Below are 25,046 nucleotides of genomic sequence, written 5' to 3'. Positions count from 1 at the left end.
TTTTTCTTCCATTAAAAATAGCAATCCTCCCCAAAATAGGTTTTTAATTCTGTTTTGTGGAGCTTCCAAATCAATACTCATTGAGCACCTAATACAACCCATGATTTCTGTGATTACCAATATCATTTTGCAAATGAAGAAACTCAGGCTATGATAGTAACTTGTCTGATATATTTTTAAGAAGTGACAGAGTAAGGCGCAAACCAGGATCTTCTGGCTACAAAGCTCTTTTTTCCCGATTTGATCAGCTTTATTAGGAGCACACATAATTTTACAATACTGTGCTCTCTTCTTTGAGCAGTAAAACTAACCTTTAACCCATTGGTATCCAAATTGTTGCAGGCATCAGAACTACTTGGACAGCTTGATAAAACACAGATTTCTGGGCCCCACTCCCAGAATTCTAGAATCAGTAAAGTCTGCAGTTGAGCCAGAGAATTTGCATTTCTAGGACGTTCCCAGGTGATGCTGATGCTGTTTACCCTGAGACCACATTTAACCATTTGATACAAACCAACAATTCTCTTCTCCCCATACACTAGTCAACTTAAAGAATTCAATTTATTTTTTATTTTTTTCAATTTCGGCTTTAGAAACACACAAACTTTCAATCTCCAAAAGTTTGGAACTTCAGAAAGAAAACAATCTGGAAATACACAATATGTGTACTATTGTCAGATTGACACCAAACTAAAAGAAGGGACCAACATGCATATTAAGGGTCAGCATTCCTCTTGCTGCAGATGGGAGTCATTTCCTGGAAAAGAGAACACTAGAAGCAAAAAAAGCAATGTCAGCCATCTGCTGACAATAGACAACACATTTTTTTGAAAGTTAAAAAAATACTATATTATTAATTTCATGTTGCCTTGAAAATAGTTTCTTTGACAAAACTGAAGTCAATTTTTCTACCAAATAAAAGAAAAAAAGTGAACAATATACTGCTGGGTTGTGACTTTGTTTTCTTATAACACTATACTTTATCCTAAACAAAGTCTGCCATTAAAATTAATACAGCATCAAAATAAATACAGCAACTAAATCAAATGATGCACCATACACACACACAAAATATCTGGCTGGTAACTAGTTTTTTAAACTAAAACACATTTACACAGCTAGAAATAGACACTTAACTAAAAAGCATTTTACATTAATGATTTCAATGTAAAAATATCAAAAATAAACCTAAGCTTACTCCAGGATAGCAGAGAAAAGGACAAAGAGAAACTGAAACATAATAAAATCAATGCAGTGGATTTACAGAAGTCTAAAATATTCTGAACAGAAATGTTAGTATAGCCAGAGAACATATGTACAAACAGGTCACAAATTTAGCAACAAAAGAAACCTTAACAAATTTTTTTTTAAGTAGAGATTTTAAAGACCACATTCTCAAGTCATAATTTAATCAGCTAATATTATATACAAAGGGAACAAAAACCAAACACACTTAAATACTTTGAAAGTAGGAAACATTCCTAAATAGATGATCAAAAAAACCTAAAAATTATCTAAAAAGTAGTGAAAAGGAAAATACTTTGTACCAATATATGGAATCTAGCTAACTCTGTATTCAGGTAAAAAATGTTCCATAAATGCTTTGAACATTAAAGATAAAAAATAAACAGACTTTGTACTCATCTTCAGAAATTTTTTTTAAAAAGTAAACGAAAAGAAATTAGGAAGATGTAATTAAGATAAAAGTTGAGCCCTAGCTGGCTTAACTCAGTGGATAGAGAGCTTCAGGCCCTCGAACTGAAGGGTCCCAGGCTTGATTCCAATCAAGGGCACTTACCTTTGTTGCAGGTTCAATCCCAGCCCTGGTTAGGGAGCCTGAGGGAGGCAACCAATCCATGTGTCCTTCTCACAACAATGTTTCTCTCTCTCTGTCTCTCCCTCTCCCTTCTACTCTCTCTAAAAATCAATGAAAAAGTATCCTCGGTTGAGGATTAACAAAATAAGAGAAAAGTTAAAAAAGAATAAAAGTCAAAACATAACAACAGGATAAATAAATCCAAAACTTATCTCTATCTAAAGATCAATAAACTAGATAAAATTCAATTAAACAAAAATGAGAGAAAATAATACATAAGATTTGGAATGAAAAAGAGATACAACCATAAACCCAGAAGAGATTAAAAGAATAATGCAAATAAATCTGTGGCAACAAGTTTGAAAGTCAAAGAAATGGATAATTCCTTAGCAAAAGGAAAAAGAAAATTTGAACAGACTAATATTCAAATAAGAGATAAAAGGAGAATTAGAGATTCACCATTCATGAGTTCACAGAAGAATTTTATCTAACTTTTAAGGAAGAGATGAATACAACTCTATTTTAAATTAATTGCCCAATTACTAAGGATAACATGTCTTCAGAAAAGATGTAAAAACTTTCTCAGCATATACAAATGAAGCAACACTAAAGGGGTATTCATATCTGCCTTTAATGAAACAAATGTGAAATTTTGGGGGTATATATGAAATGAAATTATTCCAGAGCAGAAGCATGTACAGAGATGCTTAGTCAAGTCAGGATACAAAAGATAACATTACTCAGCATCTTTACAGTGCATCATCCAAAGTATGTAACTGTATGTACTTTAAAGTCAAATAAAATGGGGGATCCAAGATGGCGGCATAGGTAAACACCTAAACTGCTGCCCCGCACAATTTCAAAACTACAACTAAAAGACAAAACGTCTATCACCCAGAACCACGGGAAAGCTGGCTGAGTGGAAGTTCTACAACTAGAAGGAAAGAGCAAACAGCATTGAGGGGTGCACAAGCGCTGAAAAGCTGAGGTACGGAGACGCACGAATCGGGCTGGCTACGGGTAACTGGGAGTGCTGCTGTTTTCAACCCGAAGGGAGATAAGCTCCCGATTACTCTGAACTCCAGTTTCTGGGGAGACGCAGGGGACCCAAACTCCTACGGGGAGAAGCTGGACTGTCTGCCCTGGGGTCGGAAAGTGAGGGAGGCTTGCTTGCAGGGCTGCGCGCAGGAAACAATTGTTTATTGTGCTAGGGCCGGGACACGGTCAGAGACACAGAGCCCCAGAGCCGGCTTACTGGCAGCCATCGCTGTTTGCCACGCCCTAGCCTAGTCACGCCCTGAGACCCCGCCCTGCACAATCTACAAACCCACCCAAGCTCTAAGCAGCGGTTTTAGCATATGAATGGCCTGCCCTATTGCAGCTTAACATAGCAAACTTGCAGCCTGGGTCAGACAGCTCCAAAATCTCCAAACCCCAAGCAAAGAAGAGAAAACTATAGTTCTTGCTGTAGCTCCTGCTGAGTGGCCTCAGACAGTAGCTGACCTGCACCCCATTGGAGATCCAGAAGCCAGTGTACCTAGTGGACAGTGTGAGACACCAGATTTCAACTCCTCACATCCGTAAGTGACACATTCAAGAGGCAGACTCAGTGAGCACCAAAGCCCCACTGAAACAAGTCCTGCATCATAAGCGTGTCTCCAGCGCAGCAGTTCTTCCATTATAGACACAGTGGGTCCTCACAGCCAATTGGCCTGGAGGTCAATTCCTCCCAGTGTACCAACAGCAATCAAGGCTTAACTACACCAAGACTTTGCACTCAGCCCACAAAGGGGTGTACCAAAGGCGTCCACCTCAGGTGATTGGGGAGGCTGAGCTACTGGCCCCTATAGGTCACCTACCACACAAAGCCACTCCATCAACACAAGGAAGCAGCAAAATGCGGAGACAAAGAAACATGTCACGAATGAGAGAAATGGAGGAAAGCAAACTAATGGACGACATAGAGTTCAGAACCACATTTATAAGGTTACTCAAGAATCTTCTAAAAACCGCCGAGAAACTTGATGAGACCTCTGAGGAGCTTAGTGAGACCTTCAAGGACCTTAATGAGAATGCCAAAAAAATGGAAAAGGACCAGTCAGAAATTAAGCATACACTGTCTGAAATAAAGAATATACAGAAACTCAACTGTAGATCAACGTACCCCAAGAACCAAACCAAAGATCTGAAATATGAGGAAACAAAAAACACCCAACCAGAAAAACAAAAAGAAAAAATCCAAAAATATGAAGATAGTGTAAGGAGCCTCTGGGACAACTTTAAGCGTACCAACATCCAAATTTTTGGGGTGCCAGAAGAAGAGAGAGAGCAAAATATTGAAAACCTATTAGAAGAAATAATGACAGAAAACTTTCCCTACCTGGTGAAAGAAATAGACTTACAAGTTCAGGAAGCACACAGAACCCCATACAAGAGGAATTCAAAGAGGACCACACCAAGACACATCATCATTAAAATGCCAAGGGCAAAAGACAAAGAGAGAATCTTGAAAGCAGCAAGAGAAAAACGGTTAGTTACCTACAAGGGAGCACCCATACGACTGTCAGCTGATTTCTCGGCAGAAACTATGCAGGCCAGAAGGGAGTGGCAAGAAATATTCAAAGTGATGAACAGCAAGAACCTACAACCAAGATTACTCTACCCAGCAAAGCTATCATTCAGAGTTGAAGGTCAGATAAAGAGCTTCACAGATAAGAAAAAGCTAAAGGAGTTCATCACCATCAAACCGGGATTACATGAAATGCTGAAGGGTGTTCTTTAAGAAGAAGAAGAAGAAGAAAAAGGTAAAGATAAAAATTATGAACAACAAAATGACATCAAATACATACCTACCAACAAGTGAATCTAAAAATCAAGTGAATAAAAAATCTGAAGAACAGAATGGACTGGTGAATATAATAGAATCAGGGACATAGAAAGGGAGTGGACTGACAATTCTCAGGGGGTAGGGGGTATGAGGGGTGCGGGAAGAGACTGGACAAAAAGCTTACACCTATGGATGAAGACAGTGGCGGGGGGTAAGGGCATGGTGTGGGGTGGGGAATCAGGTGGAGGGGAGCTATGGGAAAAAAAAAGAGGAACACCTGTAATAATCTGAACAATAAAGATTTATTTAAAAAAAATAAAGTCAAATAAAATGAAGATAGAAACATATATTTTCTATTATCCATTTGTTTAAAAATATTTATTGATTATCTACGAATTCTAGGTAAAAATATTCATAACAACAATATTAGGGAAATAAGTTTTCCTATAAGGATGAACTACAGGAAAATTTCCATTTGAGAAAACCATTCAGATGTTTAAGATTTTAAGAGCATTAGGTTACTTACAACTGCAAACTCATCTCTGTCAAGCATTCCATCATGGTCAATATCACTCAACTCCCAAACCTTAAAAAGAAAAGAATTGAGAAAGATAATGTTCTTTCATTTAATGTGCTACATGTAAACACCAACTACAAAAATAGAGGAAAAGTTTTGCCTAAACATTACATTTTTTTCTGAGAAATTTCAATTATGCTGATTATTTTATTATATCATTATTTGCTATATTAACAATTACTATAAAAGGAAGTAATGATTCACTTAAGTATTTTTAAAACAGAAATTCCCTTACAAATTTTTTTAAAACTCTTTTCTTCCTTTCAAGTCATAAAACAATTATGCACATAGTATTTTCAGACAATTACAATGTTTTCACAAACATCATCTCAGTTAATTTATGCAACAGCTCCTTTTTTAGACATGAAGCTACATGACTTACCTAGGACCATGCAACTATTATTTTATTAAGTAAAGGGATCAGTTTTCAATGTGAAGATTTCCAACTAAGTCCATTATTGTTTTCCCTACACTACAGACTCTCTAATCAACTAAAAGAAATATATAACGAATACTGTGTAATGAATCATCAGCCAGCTAATGTGCAGGGCTTACAAAGAAAAATAAAATCTGAAAGACCCTGGTAGATTTGGCCTAAATTTAGAATGAATTACATAGCTTTAGACCAGCTACAACACTATGTTAAATCCTTGAGAAGAAGATATTTAAACATTCAACAAAATCTCACTTGGGGGCAGGAAGAGAAAGTGAGCTGATGAGAGACAGGAGTGGAGATAAGTAAGTGCCTGGTCACTAAATACTTTGAAAGGAGTTTGGACTTCATCCTGAATGCAATGGGAAGCTACTATGAGGGTTAGTTTTATGTTTGAAAAAAAAAAAAAAAGATAACAGGATTATATTTATAGTTTAGAAATCTCACATTGAACCAAACAGTGGAGAAATGATTAGTAAGAAGTAATAAAAGGCTTTTAAATTAGTATATATTGAGCACCTAACCTATGCAACACTGACCCAATAGTAGCACTGCTGGTGGTGTGGTGGTTTCATTATCATCAGCAGCAGCAGCAGCAGTGGCATAGTAGTAAGCATTCAAAGAGTATGTGCTAAATACTTTACATATATTATCACATTTAATCCTTACAACCCTATAAACGAAATCATACTCATTTTAAAGATTAGAAAACTGAGACATGATTTTCTAATGATTTGCCCAATGTCACACAACTAAGAAGTGGTACAGCCAGGATTTGACCCTACAGAGTAGGATTAAGCAAGGGATTAAAGGACTGGAACCTGGCTGGCGTGGCTCAGTGGTTGGGTGTCAACCTATGAACCAGAAGGTCACAGTTCAATTCCCGGTCAGGGCATATGCCCCTTTTATTACTTCTTACTTATCTCCACTCCTGTCTCTCATCAGCTCACTTTCTCTTCTTGCCGCCAAGTGAGATTTTGTTGAATGTTTAAATATCTTCTTCTCAAGGATTTAACATAGTGTTGTAGCTGGTTTGATCCCAAGTGTGGGGCATGCAGGAGGCAGCAAATAAATGATTCTCTCTCATCATTGATGTTTCTCTCTCTCTCTCTCCCTTCCTCTTTGAAATTAATAAAAAATATTTTTTTTTAAAGAAAAAAGAAAGGACTGGAGGTTTAATGAGAGTAGATAAGTTTTGAAATATGAAGAGAGGTGGAGAAAAATCACTATGGAAACAGCACAAGAGTGGTTGGCAATAAGGAAAGCCCAGCTAAAGTTGATGATCATGAAATTATGATGATACCTATCTTTATTAGACTTTCTCAGTAGTCCATATACAACCACAGAGAAGGTAAATATTTAGCTTTATACAAAGCTGGATTTTCACCATGCAATCAAGAAGTTAAAAAAATGGTAAAGGGAGCTAAGGATACTGACATGAAACTATGGACCATAAAAATCCAAGTTGGATGAGGAAAAAAGGAAATTCAAAAGATGGAGAAAGTAAAGGAGTCGAAATTTAAAGATCTTGATGAAGTTAAAGAAGTAGTCTAGTAAGTATCTAGGAAAGAGATATAGAAAGATAAGAGATGAAACTGTTCCTTATAACAAGGCCCCATGATACAGCTATGGAGTAGGTGGCAGATGAAAATTACTGATGGTCTCTGGAAATTAAGTCAAGGAATTAAGAGGTCAGAATGTACAACACAAAGAAAAAAAAGACCTACTTAAGAGGCTTCTATTATACATATAGCTTATTTCAAACACTCATAATTTAGAAGAGATAACCAAATAAAGAAATAAATTGGCAATGATTTCATATATTAAGTCTGAACACAAAAAATTCTATAACACAACTTCAAAGTAAGATCTGTGCATTTTTTAACAATGAGCTATAAGTGCTCCCTATAGATACAAAAATTAAAATACATAAAATTATATTTATAATTTAATAATATCTTACTCTTCCAAGAATATCCACAGGTAACTTAGAGTTGAGCAACACTGGTTTCACTTTATCACCAGACAGAAATCCATTTACTGGACTTAAACTATCAAAAATTGCGTCATATTTGGCCTTATCTTCAGACTATAATATAAAAAAGATCACAAATCAAAACAATGGCGAAAAAGATTGCAGTGCAGTTATAAAAATCAAACACTCAAAGAATAGACAGTATATTTTTTAAACTCATCATTTAAAAAACATTTTCACTTTTATCAAAATATATTATAGTAAATGATAATTTAAGTTCCTCCACCCCACTCCTTTTGTAGCTGGACCACTATCTTTGCTTTTCTGTTGTTAGATTAGAATCACAAGATTTCAGTGATAGAAGAAGGGCTTTGAGAAAAGCACCTAGCCCAATCCTCTCACTTAAACAGATCCACAGCAAGGAAGTAACTTTTATAAAAACACACAGCTAGTAGTGACATTCCATGACTTTCTAAACATGATGTTAGTCACATTTCAAACTCAAACAACCTTTAAAAAAGAAAATCACTTCCAGAGGAATAAACATCAATTTTCCCCCTTTCCCCCAAAGCAAGATAGCTTATCAATAACAAGAATTTTCTAAAATCCTGAAAAGTTACTTGTATAGCATAAAAACTATGTTCTTGATTTGTCAAGTCCAAATCCCTATATTTTTAAAAAATTAGTTAAGAGCACACTAGCATACATAGACAAACCAAAATGGTTTTCTGACAAAACGGTATATATTTTTATTGAAGGTCATTGATCTGCTAATATACTAAAAATATTTTTTAATTACGCTTTTAAAAATCTATAAGGCCCTAGCCAGATAGCTCAGTTGGTTAGAGCATCATCCCAATATACCAAAATTGTGGGTTCGATCCCTGGTCATGGCACACACAACAAGTGATCTATTTCTATTTCTCTCTCTCTCTCTCTTCCCATCTAAAATCAATTAAAAATTATTTAAGTAAATAAATTGTATTTTTTTAATCTGAAAAGATAGCTATAACTAGTGTGATGTTTCCAAATACCTATAAAGCAAAATATCCATTTCAGAATATAATTTCTTGAAAGAATAATTATTTGTTTTATAGCTCTAAAAACAGTACTATTTAACCAGAATTTTCAAGTCAGACATAGTATCAGTAGGGTAAACTAGACATAATATCAGTGGGGTAAAATACTCATCAAATATTTTAGTTCGTACAGGTTACCATTTTTAGTTTATACCATAACAGGAATGAGATAAAACCAATACTAATTGTCACAAAATGATTGCTAGTGCTGTAAGATCTCTCCAAAGATTTCTAGTACCAGTAATTCCTGAACAGTAAAAAATTAAAGTCTAATGAAGATTGCAATATATTATGGAAGTAGAGAAAGAAAGGATGTGGAAGAAAAGCAGGAGTGAGGAGAGAATAGTTACAAAGTTTACTTACTTTTACAGCCCATGGGAGCTCCGTTGCAGAAGTTCCACTAATTAGCAAGGGACTACTGGTATCATGCTAAAAAAGAAAATACAGCACATGAAGGGCTGAAATCCTCACATCAATAAACAATGAGGAAAAAGAGGTCTTTGGACTTAAATAAATTCATACAAAATGTTGGATCTCAATAAACACATATACTCTATTTTACATTAATTCTATTAGACCATCTAAGTACAAATGAAACAAAAACTGCATAAATGACTGTGGAGCACTAAATAAAACTTAAGTATTACCTATTATAAACTTAAGAAACCTATTATAACTGACATAAATTTAAAGATATCTGAATGTAACAAAAATATTTATTGCCCTGTTAACTGATGATTTCTTCCCAGCACTCTTTAAGGAAAACTGACAGGGACAAGAACCAGACTTAAGATTTATAAGTTACAATTACATGAACCTATCAATAGCATGCCCAACTAATTATACTTATCTGCTTATAGAGACAGATAAATATATTTGAATAAATTTTATGATAATATAGTTAGGCAACAAATCCCTAAATTATCCTTCTGATTCCATAACTCTAAGCCTAAACTCAGCAGTGCAGAAATTCTCAAAACTAAAGTTAAATTCATAATATTCAGACCAAATACTTCTAAAACACTGAATTTCAAAGTAAGCATGAAGAGCCATGAAACTTCTGAAAACAAGAAGCAGGGTGGTGAGGCCTAGCCCTATCAGATATAAAAATAAATTACCAAATATGATTAGAACAATGTGAGATCAGCATATAGATAAAAAGACCAATGAACAGAAAAATCCAAAAAGAAACCAAAATACAGATGAGAATTTACCATATGATTGAGACGGCATTTCAAATCAGTTAAGGAAAAGATGGTTATCAATAAACTGCATTAGATCTGTAAAGTAGCCATCTTTAAAAAACATAAATTTTAATCCACACTCATACCTTACATACCTTATATCAGGACTAATATAAATGTGAAAAAAGAAACCATAAAAAAATTTTAGTCCTAATAATTCATATACATAAAAAACAATGACACCGTTATAGAAGAAAATCACCATAAACAAAGTCAAAAGACAAGTGACAAACATGAAAAAAATATTTGCAACTCATATAGACAAAGAGCTGGTTTCCTAATATATAAAGAGCCTACAGAATTCAATAAGAAAAAGACCAAAAGCCACAAAACATAAGCAAAGACTATAAATAGGCATTTCACATAAAGGCAATGTAAATGGATGATAAGCATGAGAAAAACTATTCAACCTCATTCCATAAAACCAAAAGGACAAATGAAAGCTACACTTACACTCCATTTGTCACCTATCAGAATATCAAGAATCCAAAAGTTTGACAACAGTATGTTAGCAAAAATGCACTTAACCAACTGCTGATGGGACTGTGAACTAGTGCAACCACTATGAAGACATGTTGATATTATATAGGAAAATTACAAATGTACAAACTTTTGAAACAGCAATTCCATTTCTGAGAATTTACACATATAAGTACATTTCCGCATATGCAAAATAATATGTATTCAAGGTTATTATGCACTGCAGCATTTTTTTTAAGTAAAAGATTAGAAACAAACTAAAAGTCTATCAAAAGGAAGTTAAATTATGGTGACTAGAAATAAAGAAATAGAATGCAGCTATAAAAAAAGAACGAGGAAGCTTTTACGTAATGATATGTACAATCTCCAAAACATATTAAGTTATTAAAATAAGGTATAAAATTGTGTGTTCAGAATGCTACAATAAATATAAAGTGAGAAGATAGATATTATTATTTCTTTATATACACATATAATAACTCTGGAAGGACACACAAGAAACTAATAAGTAGTAGCCATTATGAAAGAAAAGTAGCTGGGTGATAGGAGTTGAGGGAAATTATTTTAATACAGCAATTTAGAAAAGAAAATTTAAATTTAAAAGCATTTCTTACAAATCTTGGTGGAGGAACAGCCAGGTTCAAGTTACTCAGTGAAACCTCCAGTCCATTCTGGGCACATGCCACAAGACGCAAAGCAACAAAGAATTCCTGAGAAAGAAAAAGTATGACTTTTAGAGCATTATCTACCTATTCATCCATCCATCCACCCATCCACAGACATACCTATAATTTGAAAATACAAAACAATTCACAATTACTCCAAGGTTTTTACGTAGCAACAAATATAACAGCACAGTTGCTTGAATAACACTTGCTTTAAAATTGAGAAAAGATCTATGTACAAAGATGTTCCCAACATTATAAATAGAAAAAAAAGTTAATTAAATGGGAAAATACTTAGTGATACATAAATATAGTGGAAATTAAAAATTAGTAATCATGCTTCAAAGAATACTTAATGGTGTTAAGAAATACTTTTTATCATTTAAATGAGCAAAAGACATCTGAAAGAAAAGCCCAGAAGAAAATAACTAAATGTTATTAAAAGTCATCTCTGGATTTAAGATTATAATTTTTAAAACTGGGTCAATCATTCAAGTGACTCAATTGTTGCTATTCCAGAAGAGCTAAGGAGAATAACTGTGCAGCATCTAAAAACAATTATATAACTGCTTGACTTCAAAACACTTATAAATCTCTCCCAAAGGTCCTTGGATTTTTGGCATTTGAAGTATCAATCCAAAATTTAATAAATAAATGCAAAGATGCTGAAGTAACTGGTGTTCAGCTGTTTTCAGTTAAAGTCAGGTCTGGGAATAGCCACGACAAAATACTTGACTCCAGCTATATAACTTACAATTTGTCAATACTCTCTAGTACAGTTAGTGGTACAATCAATCCTTCACTACTTTTCTCAAACCTATTCTCACTTATACCCTTCTTATCCAATTCCTAACCTATTCTTAGAAACTTGCAGGTTATCTGTTGTATACAATACCTTGCCTTCAATCAATAAATTTCTTTTTTAAATGCTATTTTAAGATCTCCCCTTCTCTTTTTATTCATTCCACAAGCTTCTATGCCATCTGACTTCAACTACAGAAACTCCTATGTCACAAATAACATCCTAGCTATCAAATGCTCTTAAAAAAAAAAAAAAAAAAGCCTTCTCCTACTTGTTTTTGTTTTTTTTTATTAAGGTATTATATGTGTACATATCTTACCATTGCCCCCCCCACCCCACTCTCCTACTTGTTCTTTTGGCAGTCTGGGAAGCATGATCTTCCCCAAAGCTTTCCTCCCCTCACCAACATAGCTTCATAAAGCTCTCTCCGTACTCCTCTGACCTTTCAAGTCTCTTCTGTTGAAGTCAACCTTTAAATCCTCCAACCTTTAAATGCTGGTATTCTAGGTATTCCAACATTAACTCTTTCTCTTCTCATTCTATGTGAGATTCAATTACTCTTAGGTAATCTGGTCCACTGCCAAAGTATAGATGGGCTCTGAAGTGAAATAGTCCTGCAATAAATACTAGTTCTGCTACTTAAAAGTTTTAAGGCCATGGGCAAGTAAAATAAAATTCTTCCATAAAAGGGGAGACTAATAGCTACCCTATAATTATTATGAAGAACAAAATAAAAACTATATTGCCCTGACTGGTTTGGCTCAGTGGATAGAGCGTCGGCCTGCAGACTGAAGGGTCCCAGGTTTGATTCGGGTCAAGGGCATGTACCTTGGTTGCAGGCACATCCCCAGTAGGGGGTGTGCAGGAGGCAACTGATCGATGTTTATCTCTCATTGATGTTTTTAACTCTCTATCCCTCTCCCTTCCTCTCTGTAAAAAAATCAATAAAAAATACTAAAAAATAAAAATAAATAAAAACTATACTATAGAAAGGAAGCACCTAGTATCGTTTTTGACACATAGAAACTCAATAAGTATAGGTTTCTTTTCTGTCTTTCATGTTAATTAAATAAACCATTTTCCCAATGCAAACATCGAAGTTTAATTGCAGACCCATAAATCCAGTCACCTAGATGTAACAAGACAACTTAAACTCAACATCCAAAGTCCAGGAATATCAGTGAAGAATAAATGGTAAACTCATGAAGATAGGAACCACATCTGTATTTCCAAAGCCTGGCTCTAAACAGGTATTCAACAAATAATTTGTTGACTGAGTGCAGACTCTGGGTGCCCATATGAATTTAGTGTTCCTACGTCTCCAATGTACCAAACTGGCCCTTCTGCCCAGGAGCTCCAATGGGGACTACAATCTAGCCCTGGAATCCTATATAATAAAAGCCTAATATGCTAAGTATCTGGTCGTCCAGTCGTCCATTCAACCAATCAAAGCATAATATGCTAATGATATGCTAAGGCCGCTCAACCGCTCACTATGACGTGCACTGACCACCAGGGGGCAGAGTGTCAACCAGTCAACCAGTTGCTATTACGTACACTGACCACCAGGGGGAAGATGCTCCGACTGGTAAGTTAGCTTGCTGCTGGGGTCCGGCAAATAGGGACTGAGCACAATAGGCCACACACACCCTGGAGCCCTCCCACAGTCCCTCCCTGACTGGCCAACCTCCCACGTCCCTCCCTGGTCCTGATCATGTACAAGTTGTGCGCCGGTAGGGTTCCTAAGCCTGGCTTGCACCGTCTCACAACCCGGGTTTTGGCCTGATCCCAAAGGCCAGGCCAAGGGACCCCACTGGTGCATGAATTAAATAAGAGACATGGTATTCGGACCTTCTAAAACTTTTTCCATCCCTTTTCTGATCTTGATCCTGCTTCAGCAGCCCCCATGAGGGTTTGGGGGTATTAGCTTTTTTGGGGAGAGGTAGAGGAGGGGGGAGAGAAGGGTATTAGCTTTGAGTAGCAGTGCTCAACTAATGTATCAGCATGTAGCAAGCTTTGAATCCAATCCTGAAGAACTCTGAAATCCATCTCCAACAATCAGAATTTCAAAGTACACTGATAATGTCCAACACCAATAACTACTTTCACAAATTCCTGGTCTAGGATTTACATCTAACCTGTAAACCATTTTATGGTTTATATGTCCGTGGTAAGATCTAGACCAGAATACTCAGGTTTGATTAGCCAAGAATTTCCTTTCAAATGTATGAGGCATACCATCTTAACACTTAACTAATAAAATCCATGTTTATGTATAAACCCTGTACATGTAAGAAATTCAATTAATTAAGATACAAAGAGCAAAATCTCTCTGAATGACTGAAAAAAAAATCCATGCTATTTATCTGATGTGTCCTACAAAAGTCTTACGTTCAAATCCTAACCCCCAAAGATAAAGATATTAGGAGGTAGGGCCTTTGGAAGGTGCTTAAGCCATTAGGGGGAACCCTTATTAATGGGATTAGTGCCTTATAAAAAGGCTCCAGAGAGATCCCCAGCACCTTCTGGCATGTGCAGATACAACTAGAAGTCTGCAATCAGGAAGAAAGCCCTCACCTGACCATGTTAGCACCCTAATCTCAGAATCCCAGCCTCTAAAACAGGGGTGGGCAAACTTTTTGACTCGAGGGCCACAATGGGTTCTTAAACTGGACCGGAGGGCCGGAACAAAAGCATGGATGGAGTGTTTGTGTGAACTAATATAAATTCAAAGTAAAGGAGCGGAGGGGAGAGCAAGAGAACCGGATAGAACAGCCGGATCCGGCCCGTGGGCCGTAGTTTGCCCACGGCTGCTCTAAAACAATGAACAATAAATTTGTTTATAAATTTCTATGGTATCCTATATAACAAAAGGGTAATATGCAAATTGACCCTAAAGGCGGAACGATCAGAATGACTACTGGATCAGTCACTATGAGGTACACTGACCACCTCTTGGTTCTTTTCCCCAGCTGGCCGGCTCTGATTGCCTGATAGTGAACGGGGAACCCGGGGTGGGGGGTGCGGGCGGCCCCAGGCCAAGGCCCCCACCCCGAGGGTCGCCCCACACACGGAAGGCAACCCACGGCAGGGGCAGGGGTGGCGCTGCGAGAGGTAACAGCTGACCTCTCAGTCCCTTCCCCTGGCCATCAGGCACTGATCACCCTATGGCGAAAGGGGAACTGGAGGTGGGTGGCGGCAGTGGGTGGGGCCAGCTGTGGGCAGCCAGGGAAGATGGCCCTGATCACTGGCCAGGCCTAGGGACTGTACCCACACACGAATTTCCTGTGCTGGGCCTCTAGTTTTGTTATAGCAGCCCCAACAGACTAAGATACTCCGGTAGAACAATGTCACCAAACCAACATTAACCTTTGGGAATTAGTTACTTTAATGCCTACTTATTAGAAATATTTTCTTTGTCTTATTAGAAATATTTTCATTGTTATGACACTTGCCCTTGCAAAACCTTAATGTTGATAAAAAGCAACTGTTAGTTTAAATATACAAAAAAACTGCTGGCTATTTTTTATTCTGAATCACTAAAAAATTTTTTCATATGAATCTTACTTGTTTGTTCAGGAAACCTTTGCCATCTGTGTCAGCTAAATCCCAAATCTGAAATTCAGAGGAAAAAAGTATCAATCTATATTTTAAACAACAATCATCTTAAAGATAAATTAAATCCCTGCAATTTACAACCTCATGCTCTTTGGTAATCAGATTTAAGAATTATAGAATTAAAAGTGGAAAGAAACCTTAAGGACCATTTAGTTCAAATACTAAGGCCGTTAAAGTTACTCAAGAACATTTAAGGCATCATGGAAAGAACTGAAACCCAGACTCTAACTTCCAATCCAATGCCCTTTTCATTAGCCCAGGTTCTAACTCCAAATCTCTTGCTCTTTTTACTAACACAACTACTTTGATTTTAGATCCTTACTAAGATGATATTTTTCCTTATGGGAAAGTGGAAAAGTAGTTTATTTGTGAATAATTAAATTATTAATGATAATTTTTCAGGGTTTTGAATACATATCATGTATAAGGACTTGCCAGAAGATCAAGCCGGCAGAGGGACTTTCCACCTTTTTGTGCTTTTTCTTAAGCCTCTCATCCCCCACTGTATTCAACACATACAAAGCGCAGTTGGAGACAGTTATAATAGAGGAAGTAGAGATAGAGCCAACTCTCTGAGTGGGTGGCAAGGGTCCCAGTCTGCAGCACTGTTTCTCCCCACAATACTCAAATGTACTATTACTTCATTTCATCCCACTAAAATGTAATTTGTTTTCTAAACATCTGAAAAACACCTTACTTTTCAAATTCTCTCCATCGCATTACTATAACTGCCTCTATGACTCAGTTCTAACTTCTAAGTTTCTTAATGGTATCTTTCTGAATTTGTATCCAATTTATCTACACTGCTAACTATTCATTATAATCTACTTATAATAAATAAATACTACCTTTCCAAGTATCAAGTCTGGAAGCCCTGATTTTTTCAGGAAAGCAGCAGCATCAGAAGCTAATACCCTTCCAGTATTGCCTGTATCAACCTGAAAAAATACAAATGGTAAGCTGACAACAAACACACAGACAAAATTATTTGTGTTCCTTACTGAGATTTTGGAACTGGCTTTTTCAAAAAGGGGATGGGAATCCTTTGACTAAACCAAGGCCAAGGAATACATGCATAGCCATATAAGTAGAGTACCATCTAGACAGCACTGGCAATTTACAAAGTGTTTTTTATCGTGTCCATTATTCAAATGAGAGAACTGAAGCTCAGAGGAAATAAAGCAAATTAGTGGAGTCATACCATTAATACAGTATCTCCTGACTCCAAGTCTTCTATAGCACCTTTTAAATTCCAATAAACTTAAATGGCAATAGAAGGAAAAGGGAAGCATTTCCTGAAGAGGTCTTAGCTGCATGTGTTACCTGTTTTTTCAAATATTTTAAAATCATTAACTTCTGCTTTTATACTTATTGTTAGAAACTACAACACTTTATTAAAAAAATCAAAGCAGCTCTAAAACCAGCAGTGATTCCATAATAAAATTAAAGAAACATTTTAAAAACTGTTAAGCTCCTAAAGCACATTAAGGCTAACACACCATTTCAGCTAAGGGGGACTTTCCTTTAAGACAGAATGAGGTCACCAAGAACAGAAAAACAGTTTAAAAAAATCACTTTCACTTCTGTAAAGATTTCCTAAAGTAAATTTCAATTTTTAAAAATAAAAAGCAAGTTTTAAAAAGGTATGGAAAAGACAACATGATACTACAATATTTATGAGCTGTTTTTCCAGTTTTCTTAAGAGACTAATAAGTATGTTGTAAACATATACAAAGCATTCCAGACAAGCCAATCCCAGCAAAGAAGCAAAAGAGAAATCCTTTCTTTCAAGTGCTCAGCAAAAAAGAAAGAATTACCCAATCCAAATTTGGGGTAACAAGGAAGTACAATAAGAGCTGGGAAACCTGCCTCTAGAATTTTCCAGAACTCCTTTTCTTTCCCCACTCTCTGACCATGGGAGGGGCGGGGCGAAGAGAGAACACCTACCCCAGCATAGTCTAAATATAGAAGCACTCAGGGAAAACATTAATTGATCTCTTATGAAATATTTGTGTACTGTATTCCAATTAAGAATTTTACTATTTTCCATTCTTCTGGTTATTAAAATAAACACAGCCATTTAGTCACTGTCATACATAGGTAGTTTCTGTTGTACTCTGATGCTTGCCTCAAGGATGTACCAGATACAATTATGTCTTCAACAAACTCTCAGAGCCTCATCTAAACAACCATATCTTGTACTCTGAATTGTTAAGATTTCAAAATATAGACTTTTAGGTAAAAACTTCTGAGTTGATATCCCTTAAACAACTTTCAGACTGTACTGGTGGACAGTCAGAATTTCCAGGACTCTTTGCAGTCTAGAAATACATATCTATACTAATAAAAGGGTAATATGCAAATTGGTTGGGACGCCCTCACGGTAACGACCAAACAGCAGGCTGCGTGGGGCGACCAGGCCAGCAGGGGGTGGTTAGTGAGGGACGACCAAATAACCAAACAGCAGGCTGTGTGGGGCAACCAGGCCAGCAGGGGGTGGTGAGGGGCGACCAAACGACCAAACAGTAGGCTGTGTGGGGCGACTAGGCCAGCAGGGGGGCAGTAAGGGGCCGGTGGGGGGGCAGGCAGTTGGAGACCAGGCTGGTGGGGGGGCAGTTGGAGGCGACCAGGCCAGCAGGGGGGGCAGTTAGGGGCAATCAGGCCGGCAGGCAGAGGTGGTTAGGAGTGATCAGGCTGGCAGGGGGGGCAGTTAGGGGCAATCAGGCTGGCAGGGGGGGGCAGTTAGGGGCGATCAGGCAGGCAGGTGAGCAGTTAGGCACCAGCGTTCCCAGATTGTGAGAGGGATGTCCGACTGCCGGTTTAGGCCCGATCCCAGGGATCGGGCCTAAACCGGCAGTCGGACATCCCCCGATGGGTCCCGATTAGAGAGGGTGCAGGCTGGGCTAGGGGGACCCCACTCCTGTACATGAATTTTGTGCACCAGGCCTCTAGTATTTTATAAAAGCAGACCCCTGACCTAAGATGAAGGAGAACAAGAATTATATAGGACTGAATGAACTGGTAAGAAAAATGTAATTATGGTTATTTACTTGGAATATTGTTGGCATTATTTTTAATGTTGTATTTTGTAATGGATATATGGGAAAGCGCCCTTTTTCCCTCTTACACTATCTCTAACCCTCAATTTAATAGGTTCTGTGTTTGTAAAGTGAATGAAATAGTTTTCAATGGTATCTGATTTCACTGACTCTTCAGAATTCAAAAACAAATCCTTTGCCCCGGCTGGTGTGGCTCAGTTGGATGTGTGGCTCAGTTAGGCATTGTCCAGTGCACTGAAAGGTCACCGGTTGACTCCAAGTCGGGACACAGGCCCAGGTTGTGGGTTGGATCCCCAGTAGGGGGCCTATAGGAAGCAGCCAATCAGTATTTCTCTCTCACATCCATTTTTCCCTCTCTCTCTCTCGATGCCCCTCCTCCCATGTCTCCTGTCCTATCTCTCTGTCTCAAATCAAGAAAAACATATTCTATATAATAAAAACGTAATATGCTAAGGGTCCAGTTGTCCGGTCGTCCATTCAACCAATCAAAGCATAATATGCTAATGATATGCTAAGGCCGCTAAACCACTCCCTGTGACATGCATTGACTACCAAGGGGTAGACAGTTGACCGGATGACCAGTTGCTATGACGTGCACTGACCACCAGGGGGCAGACGCTTCAACCAGTAGGTTGCTTACTGTTGGGGTCTGGCCGATTAGGACTGAGTGAGACAGGCCAGACATGCCCTGGAGCCCTCCCACGGTCCTTCCCCAGCTGGCCAACCTCCCGCATCCCTCCCCGGCCCTGAGTGTGTACCGGTGGGGTCCCTCAGCCTGGCCTGCACCCTCTCACAATCCGGGGCCCCTCGGGGGATGTCAGAGAACCAGTTTTGGCCCGACTGCAGAACGACCAGTCGCTATGACGTGCACTGACCACCAGGGGGCAGACGCTCAATGCAGGAGCTGCTCCCTGGTGGTCAGTGTGCTCCCACATGGGGAGCGCCACTCAGCCAGAAGCCAGGCTCATGGCTGGTGAGTGCAGCGGCGGTGGCGGGAGCTCTCCAGCCTCCGTGGAAGCGATAAGGATGTCCAACATCAGTCAGACATCTCCTGAGGGCACAGGCTGGGCTGAGGGACCACCCTCACCCCCGAGTGTATGAATTTTGTGCACCAGGCCTCTAGTATATTTTTTAAATCCTTTAAGTGAATGTCCTTACTTTTTGTGGCAATAGAGTAATTTTTACTAGGTTAAATAAAAATTTGGTCTCCTTATTATCAGGATATAATTGAGAAATTTGATTGTACAAAACAAGGTCATATTTTATTCAGACAGAACAAGCCACTATTAAGGAACAAGAAGTGACTTTATGTGAAGTCAATGTCTACAAAGTCCTCCCGAGTAAAATGGCCTGCAACTTGATTTATAAGGTGCCAGTTTCTCAGAGAGTAAAGCAATGTCACCTTGCAGACTAGGAACTTCAGCAGATATGGGAAACCTCAAGATGAGATAAATTCACTCAAACTTGTATGTATTGCTGGTGAAATATGGGAGTAGAATTTCTAAGGTTGGGAGCCTACCCTCAAAATTGAGGAACAAATAAAGAAGCTTTATAAAGTACAATCTGAGATTCTTTAAAATTTTTAAGGAGAAATTAATCTCTGGCCTTATAAGTTGTTAGTGAATGTATGGCTCTAGATTTGCAAGTCACACACAAGGAGATCTATAATGGTTCATTAATGTGTTTGTTTGTTTACAGCAAAGGTGGAGATTTATTGACGAACAAGTGCAGACTCCCACGTGGTGAAGGGAAAAGAATCTCACAGCACAGACTCCCACGTGGGGAGGAGGAAAGAGTCCCCCATTAATGTTTGTTCTAACTATGTAAATAGCCAGGTCAAATATAGAGACCAACCTTTTCAGTGATTATGATCCCAAGGTGAGAGATTAGGAAAAATTATCCAATATTTGGTAATGGGCAAATGAGATTGTCTACACCCTCAGGAGATTATCTGATCTATGGTATGTACTCTAGATTGACTTCCCATCAACTAGGCCAGTGGTTGGCAAACTCATTAGTCAACAGAGCGGCAAACCGCAGCTCTCAAGCCGCATGTGGCTCGCAAGCTGCAGTTTGCCGACCACTGAACTTGGCTATTTTACACTCTGTAGGGATACTGGTTAAATTATAGAAAATTGATAGCAATGCAAGTGAATCCTGTCCATACCAATGAAATGAATTTTGTCTGGAGAGTACAAATGTCTGTAACTTATATTTTCATTTTTACATTTTACTAGTTATCCTAGTAATGAGTTGAATAAAATCCTTGACACATGTTCATTTTACATTTGTATGAGTCATGGTTCTAACTTTATAAATATTAAAAACCTTAATAAGTCTTAAAAACAACTAAAAGTCATTTCCATTTGACTTATATTAATATGGATATTTATACTGGGATGAATGCATCTAATGTTATATGGATTTTTAAGATACATAAATATTTGAGACAATTAAGTTTTTAGCTTTAATTATCTTTCCTTCATTTCTGAGAGCTTTTAAAAAGTATTAAGTACTCAAAACATGAGGCGAAGGCACAAAAAGTTGAAAACAAGACATGTCAAATTTATCCAGCTGACTGGTAATCTGCAGGTATACAATTGAGAGTGAAAGTATATTTTATGTTCAATCTAAGAAGACAAACAAAAATCTTACCTGTCTATAGTATTTTTCATATATAGGATTCCCACTTGATAACTAAAATAAAAAAAATAGAAATTAAATTCTATTCCATTATTATTAATATGTTTGCATTCATTCAATAGATATTTGGAAAATAAAGATAAACAGGATTAAAATATCCTTAATTTCAAAAAGTTAGTTTTGTTTCTTTTGGGAGGAAAGTGGGAGTGAATAAAGGCAGCCATATATAGATTACTAAGAATCAGGTACAAGAAATAAAACAAGAATTTTTAAATTACTCTGACATCAAAACTCTTTTCCTCATGAAAAATTTTACCCAAAACCCAACATATAAATTAGGGGTGAAATGCTTAAAGACAGTTGAATGGCCCAAAGCCTTAAGCAGTCACCCTATACCCAAGTGCCCAAAGTACCTATAAATACAATTCAAAAACCACTTCAATCTTCTATATAATAAAGAGGTAATATGCAAATTGGTCCTAACAGTGTCACAGTAACAACCAATTTGCATATTGACAGACCAGCAGGAGCCTGCGCTAGCAGCAGGGGGACTTGCATGAGGCTCGCTCCCCTGCCCTCCACACCGGAGTCCTTTTTTTCTCCCGGGTGCATGCGCCCAACAAACACCCCTGCAACACCACACCCCAATCTAGAGCACTCTGCCCGGGGACGCCACCACCACCCCCCCCAAGGTGGGAGGGCGCCAAGGGGCGACACCCACACGGCAGAAGGCCGGTTCTTGGGGCATGGTAGGCAGACGCCAACTGGGGGATGCCCGTGTTGGCAGTGACCCCCGGGAGGGGTCGTGCATGCAAATGGAAAGGGTGTGGACCCAACACGAAGGAAGGGCCTGGGCACGACGACAGAGAGTGGACATCGAGGTAAGGCACTGGACCTGGACGGGCCACCCAGTAAACAACATGGGGATCCCACCGCCACAGACACACAGGGCAGCCCTGCGATGCCCGGGACGCCAGTCAATCCTCCCAAGCGGACAACCTTGAAGCCTCCTCCTGCCATGCAGACCCGGCCCCGCCACGGTAAAGACCACAGGCGACCCTCACACCACAGGGAAGCCACACTGGCTTTCTCCAGCCGTCCATCCATTCATCTGCCCAGTCCGACCCGGACAGGGGCTCACATCCTGGGCGGAACGCCCCCAAGGACAAGCTGGCCCCCGACCGTGCCTGCACAAGAGCGAATTCCGGACGGGAGCAGACCGAGAGCCGCTTGAAGCATGGGAGCGGGCACGCTGGGGGGGCGGGGGGGGGGGCGCGGGAGGAAGGCCTCAGCGTACCCCCGCTTCAGCACTCAACGGGAGAAAAGCCTCGTCCCCGCGATGGAAGCTGCTCAGAAGAGGGAGGCGCGGGCCACGGTAGGCAAGACACAGCTGCGGGTCGTCGCTCAGCCCCTCAAAGCTGGTGTGACAGGGGCCCAAGTGCCCAAACAGAAGCGGCTACAGGTCCCAGAGAGGCAAGAAGTCAGTACTAAGACAGGACGAAAAGCATACAATTTTTAATTAGCCTGTAAAAAGAGTAAAAGAGTGAGGGAGGAAGGGGGAAGATGGGGAAGAAGGGAAGGAGGGAGGGACGAACTTCATAAAGGAGTCAGTAGAGAACAGAGTTAAAGAAGGAAAGAGGATGTATGAGTGAACTGTAGGAGCTATAATGAAAATCAAGTATAGTTGTTTCCCAAGGACAGATTTTAAAAGTAGGAGTCAGAAAAGAAAAAAGATAAATGATAGTGAATAATTAGGCAGGTAGATAGATATTAAAACAGCGGAAGTAAGTAGAGAAGAATGTATGGGAAAGGTCAGATGAGAGAGAAAGAGGGAGGGAAGAAAAGTTTTAAAGGGGAGCTAGTAGAGCTTAAAAGGAGAATGGGAAGAAGGAAGAAATGGGGGAGGGAACAAAGCAGGTCCAAGGGAGGAAGTGAAGAAAAAAATTAAGGTGGGAAGGAAGGAAAAGGGGAGGGTGGACAGGGGTAAAGATAAAGGAAAGAAGGAATGTGGGCAGGGAGGGAGGGTAGGAGAAAAATGGGAAGAAGGATGATGGAACAGGTAGGAAATAAGGAGGAAAGACAAGTTTATAAATGATGAGTCAATGGAAAAAAGTGTTACATAAAGGAGAGAGAAAAATTGTGTGAGAGGGAGAAGCCAATAAGGAAGTCAAATACAATTGTGTGTGAAGGGGATAAGATTTTAAAAAAGTTAATCAGGGTGACCAGGCCGGCAGGGGAGGGCAATTAGAGGGATCAGGCCAGCAGGGGAGAGCAATTAGGGGGATCAGGCTGGCAAAGTGGTTAGGGCAGGCAAGCAGGTGAGCAATTAGGAGCCAGAGGTCCTGGATTGTGAGAGGGATGTCGAACTGCCAGTTGGACATCCCCCAAGGGCTCCTGGATTGGAGAGGGTACAGGTTGGGCTGAGGGACCCCCCCCCCTGCACAAATTTTGTGCACCGGGCCTCTAGTAGAATAATAAAATGAATACACCAATGGATGTACAAAAAGATGATACTATCACCAGATCTGAAATGCTTGTAGGCAGGGAGTCCCATTCAATTCATACCACAGTTCAAAGGGTTCCTTGGTTAGCTGATGAACAGACTTATCATCTCATCTGAAAGGCAGTTTAGGAGTATCAGTGTTTGAAGGCTCAGGTTCACCTATACATGAATGTGTAGGAGTGTTCTGGAACCAGGAAGGGAGTCCAGGAAGGCTTTATGAGGGTGATATCGGTGCAGGAATTTGAAGTATTAGTGGGGGGAGAGGGTGATTCTATACACAGGTAATAGCATGCAACAAAAGCATGCATGCAACAGAAAGCTCAATTATGTTGAAAAGAATCACAAGGAGTTCTGAATAGTGAAACAAAGTAAAGACAAGGTTGTAAAGTTTTGTTTAAGACAAATTATGAAGGGCTTCATCTGCATGGTAAAAGTAAAGAAAAGGAGAATGGCAAAAGGGAACAAATTCAAGAGTTATTTACTTAGTATTAGTTCTAGGTGATTGGTTATATGTGAAAAGAAGAGTACAATGGAATGCAGACTGCTACTTAGGAAATAAATTTAATGGCCCAGGGTAGGACCCAAACACTGGCAATAACAAAAAAGGATATGCTTTGAAGAAAAGTTTATAAGATGGGTTTGTCAGGGCTTATTAAATAGATGGGGGGGGGGGGCAGGAAAAGCTTAGTTAGAAATACAAAGATAAATAGAGAAAAATATTTTTAAGCATCAAGATGGGGCCCATAATCTTTTTTTTTTTTTTACACGGCCTATAGTCTTAATGGGTACAAGACTGGATTAAGAAACCAACATTCACTGAGTGCCTACTTTGAGAACATATTATGCTAAGTACTTTATAAATACTTCCGCACTTAATCCTTGTGAGCCACATATTATTATCCTAATTTGCAAATGAGGAAACCTAATATAAAGGCTAATTATATGTGTCAATTTGACTAGGCTATGGTAACCAGCTGTTTGGTCAAATACCAGTCTAGATGTTACTGTAAAGGTATTTTTTTAGATGTGATTAATATTTAAATCAGTAGACTTTGAGTAAAGCAAATTACTCTCCATAATGTGGGTAGGCATCATCCAATCAGTTGAAAGCCTTAAGTGGAAAGAATGAGGTCCTCTGAGGAAGAAGGAATCCTGTCTCCACAATGCCTTCAGACTCTCAACATTAATTCTTCCCTGGGTCCCCACCCTGCTGGGTGCCCTGAAGATTTAGGACTTACCAGCCTCCACAGGAGCCATTTCCTTCAAACCAATCAGTATGTGTGTGTGTGTGTGTGTGTGTGTGTGTGTGTGCGCGCGCGCGCGCC

At 38.9% G+C, this 25,046-nt stretch overlaps 1 protein-coding gene across 2 annotated transcripts in view; it reads right to left on the bottom strand.

The window, feature by feature from the left end:
• The window catches only part of EPS15 (epidermal growth factor receptor pathway substrate 15), a 120,769-nt gene that overhangs the window by 73,910 nt on the left and 21,813 nt on the right, over nucleotides 1–25,046 (bottom strand). For both annotated transcript variants that reach the window (XM_080658062.1, XM_080658063.1), the window contains exons 2-8: nucleotides 21,231–21,272; nucleotides 16,365–16,454; nucleotides 15,466–15,513; nucleotides 11,046–11,141; nucleotides 9,071–9,136; nucleotides 7,617–7,742; nucleotides 5,170–5,229 (exon numbers count right to left, since the gene is read on the bottom strand). In XM_080658062.1, coding sequence (XP_080514188.1) covers nucleotides 5,170–5,229; nucleotides 7,617–7,742; nucleotides 9,071–9,136; nucleotides 11,046–11,141; nucleotides 15,466–15,513; nucleotides 16,365–16,454; nucleotides 21,231–21,272 — 528 coding nt within the window. The remainder of the gene's footprint in view (nucleotides 1–5,169; nucleotides 5,230–7,616; nucleotides 7,743–9,070; nucleotides 9,137–11,045; nucleotides 11,142–15,465; nucleotides 15,514–16,364; nucleotides 16,455–21,230; nucleotides 21,273–25,046) is intronic.

This window comes from Plecotus auritus, assembly GCF_963455305.1.
Source record: "Plecotus auritus genome assembly, chromosome: 2".
Lineage (NCBI taxonomy): Eukaryota > Metazoa > Chordata > Mammalia > Chiroptera > Vespertilionidae > Plecotus > Plecotus auritus.
Note: the sequence above shows the minus strand (reverse complement) of the source record. Positions and strands in the feature narration are given on the sequence as shown.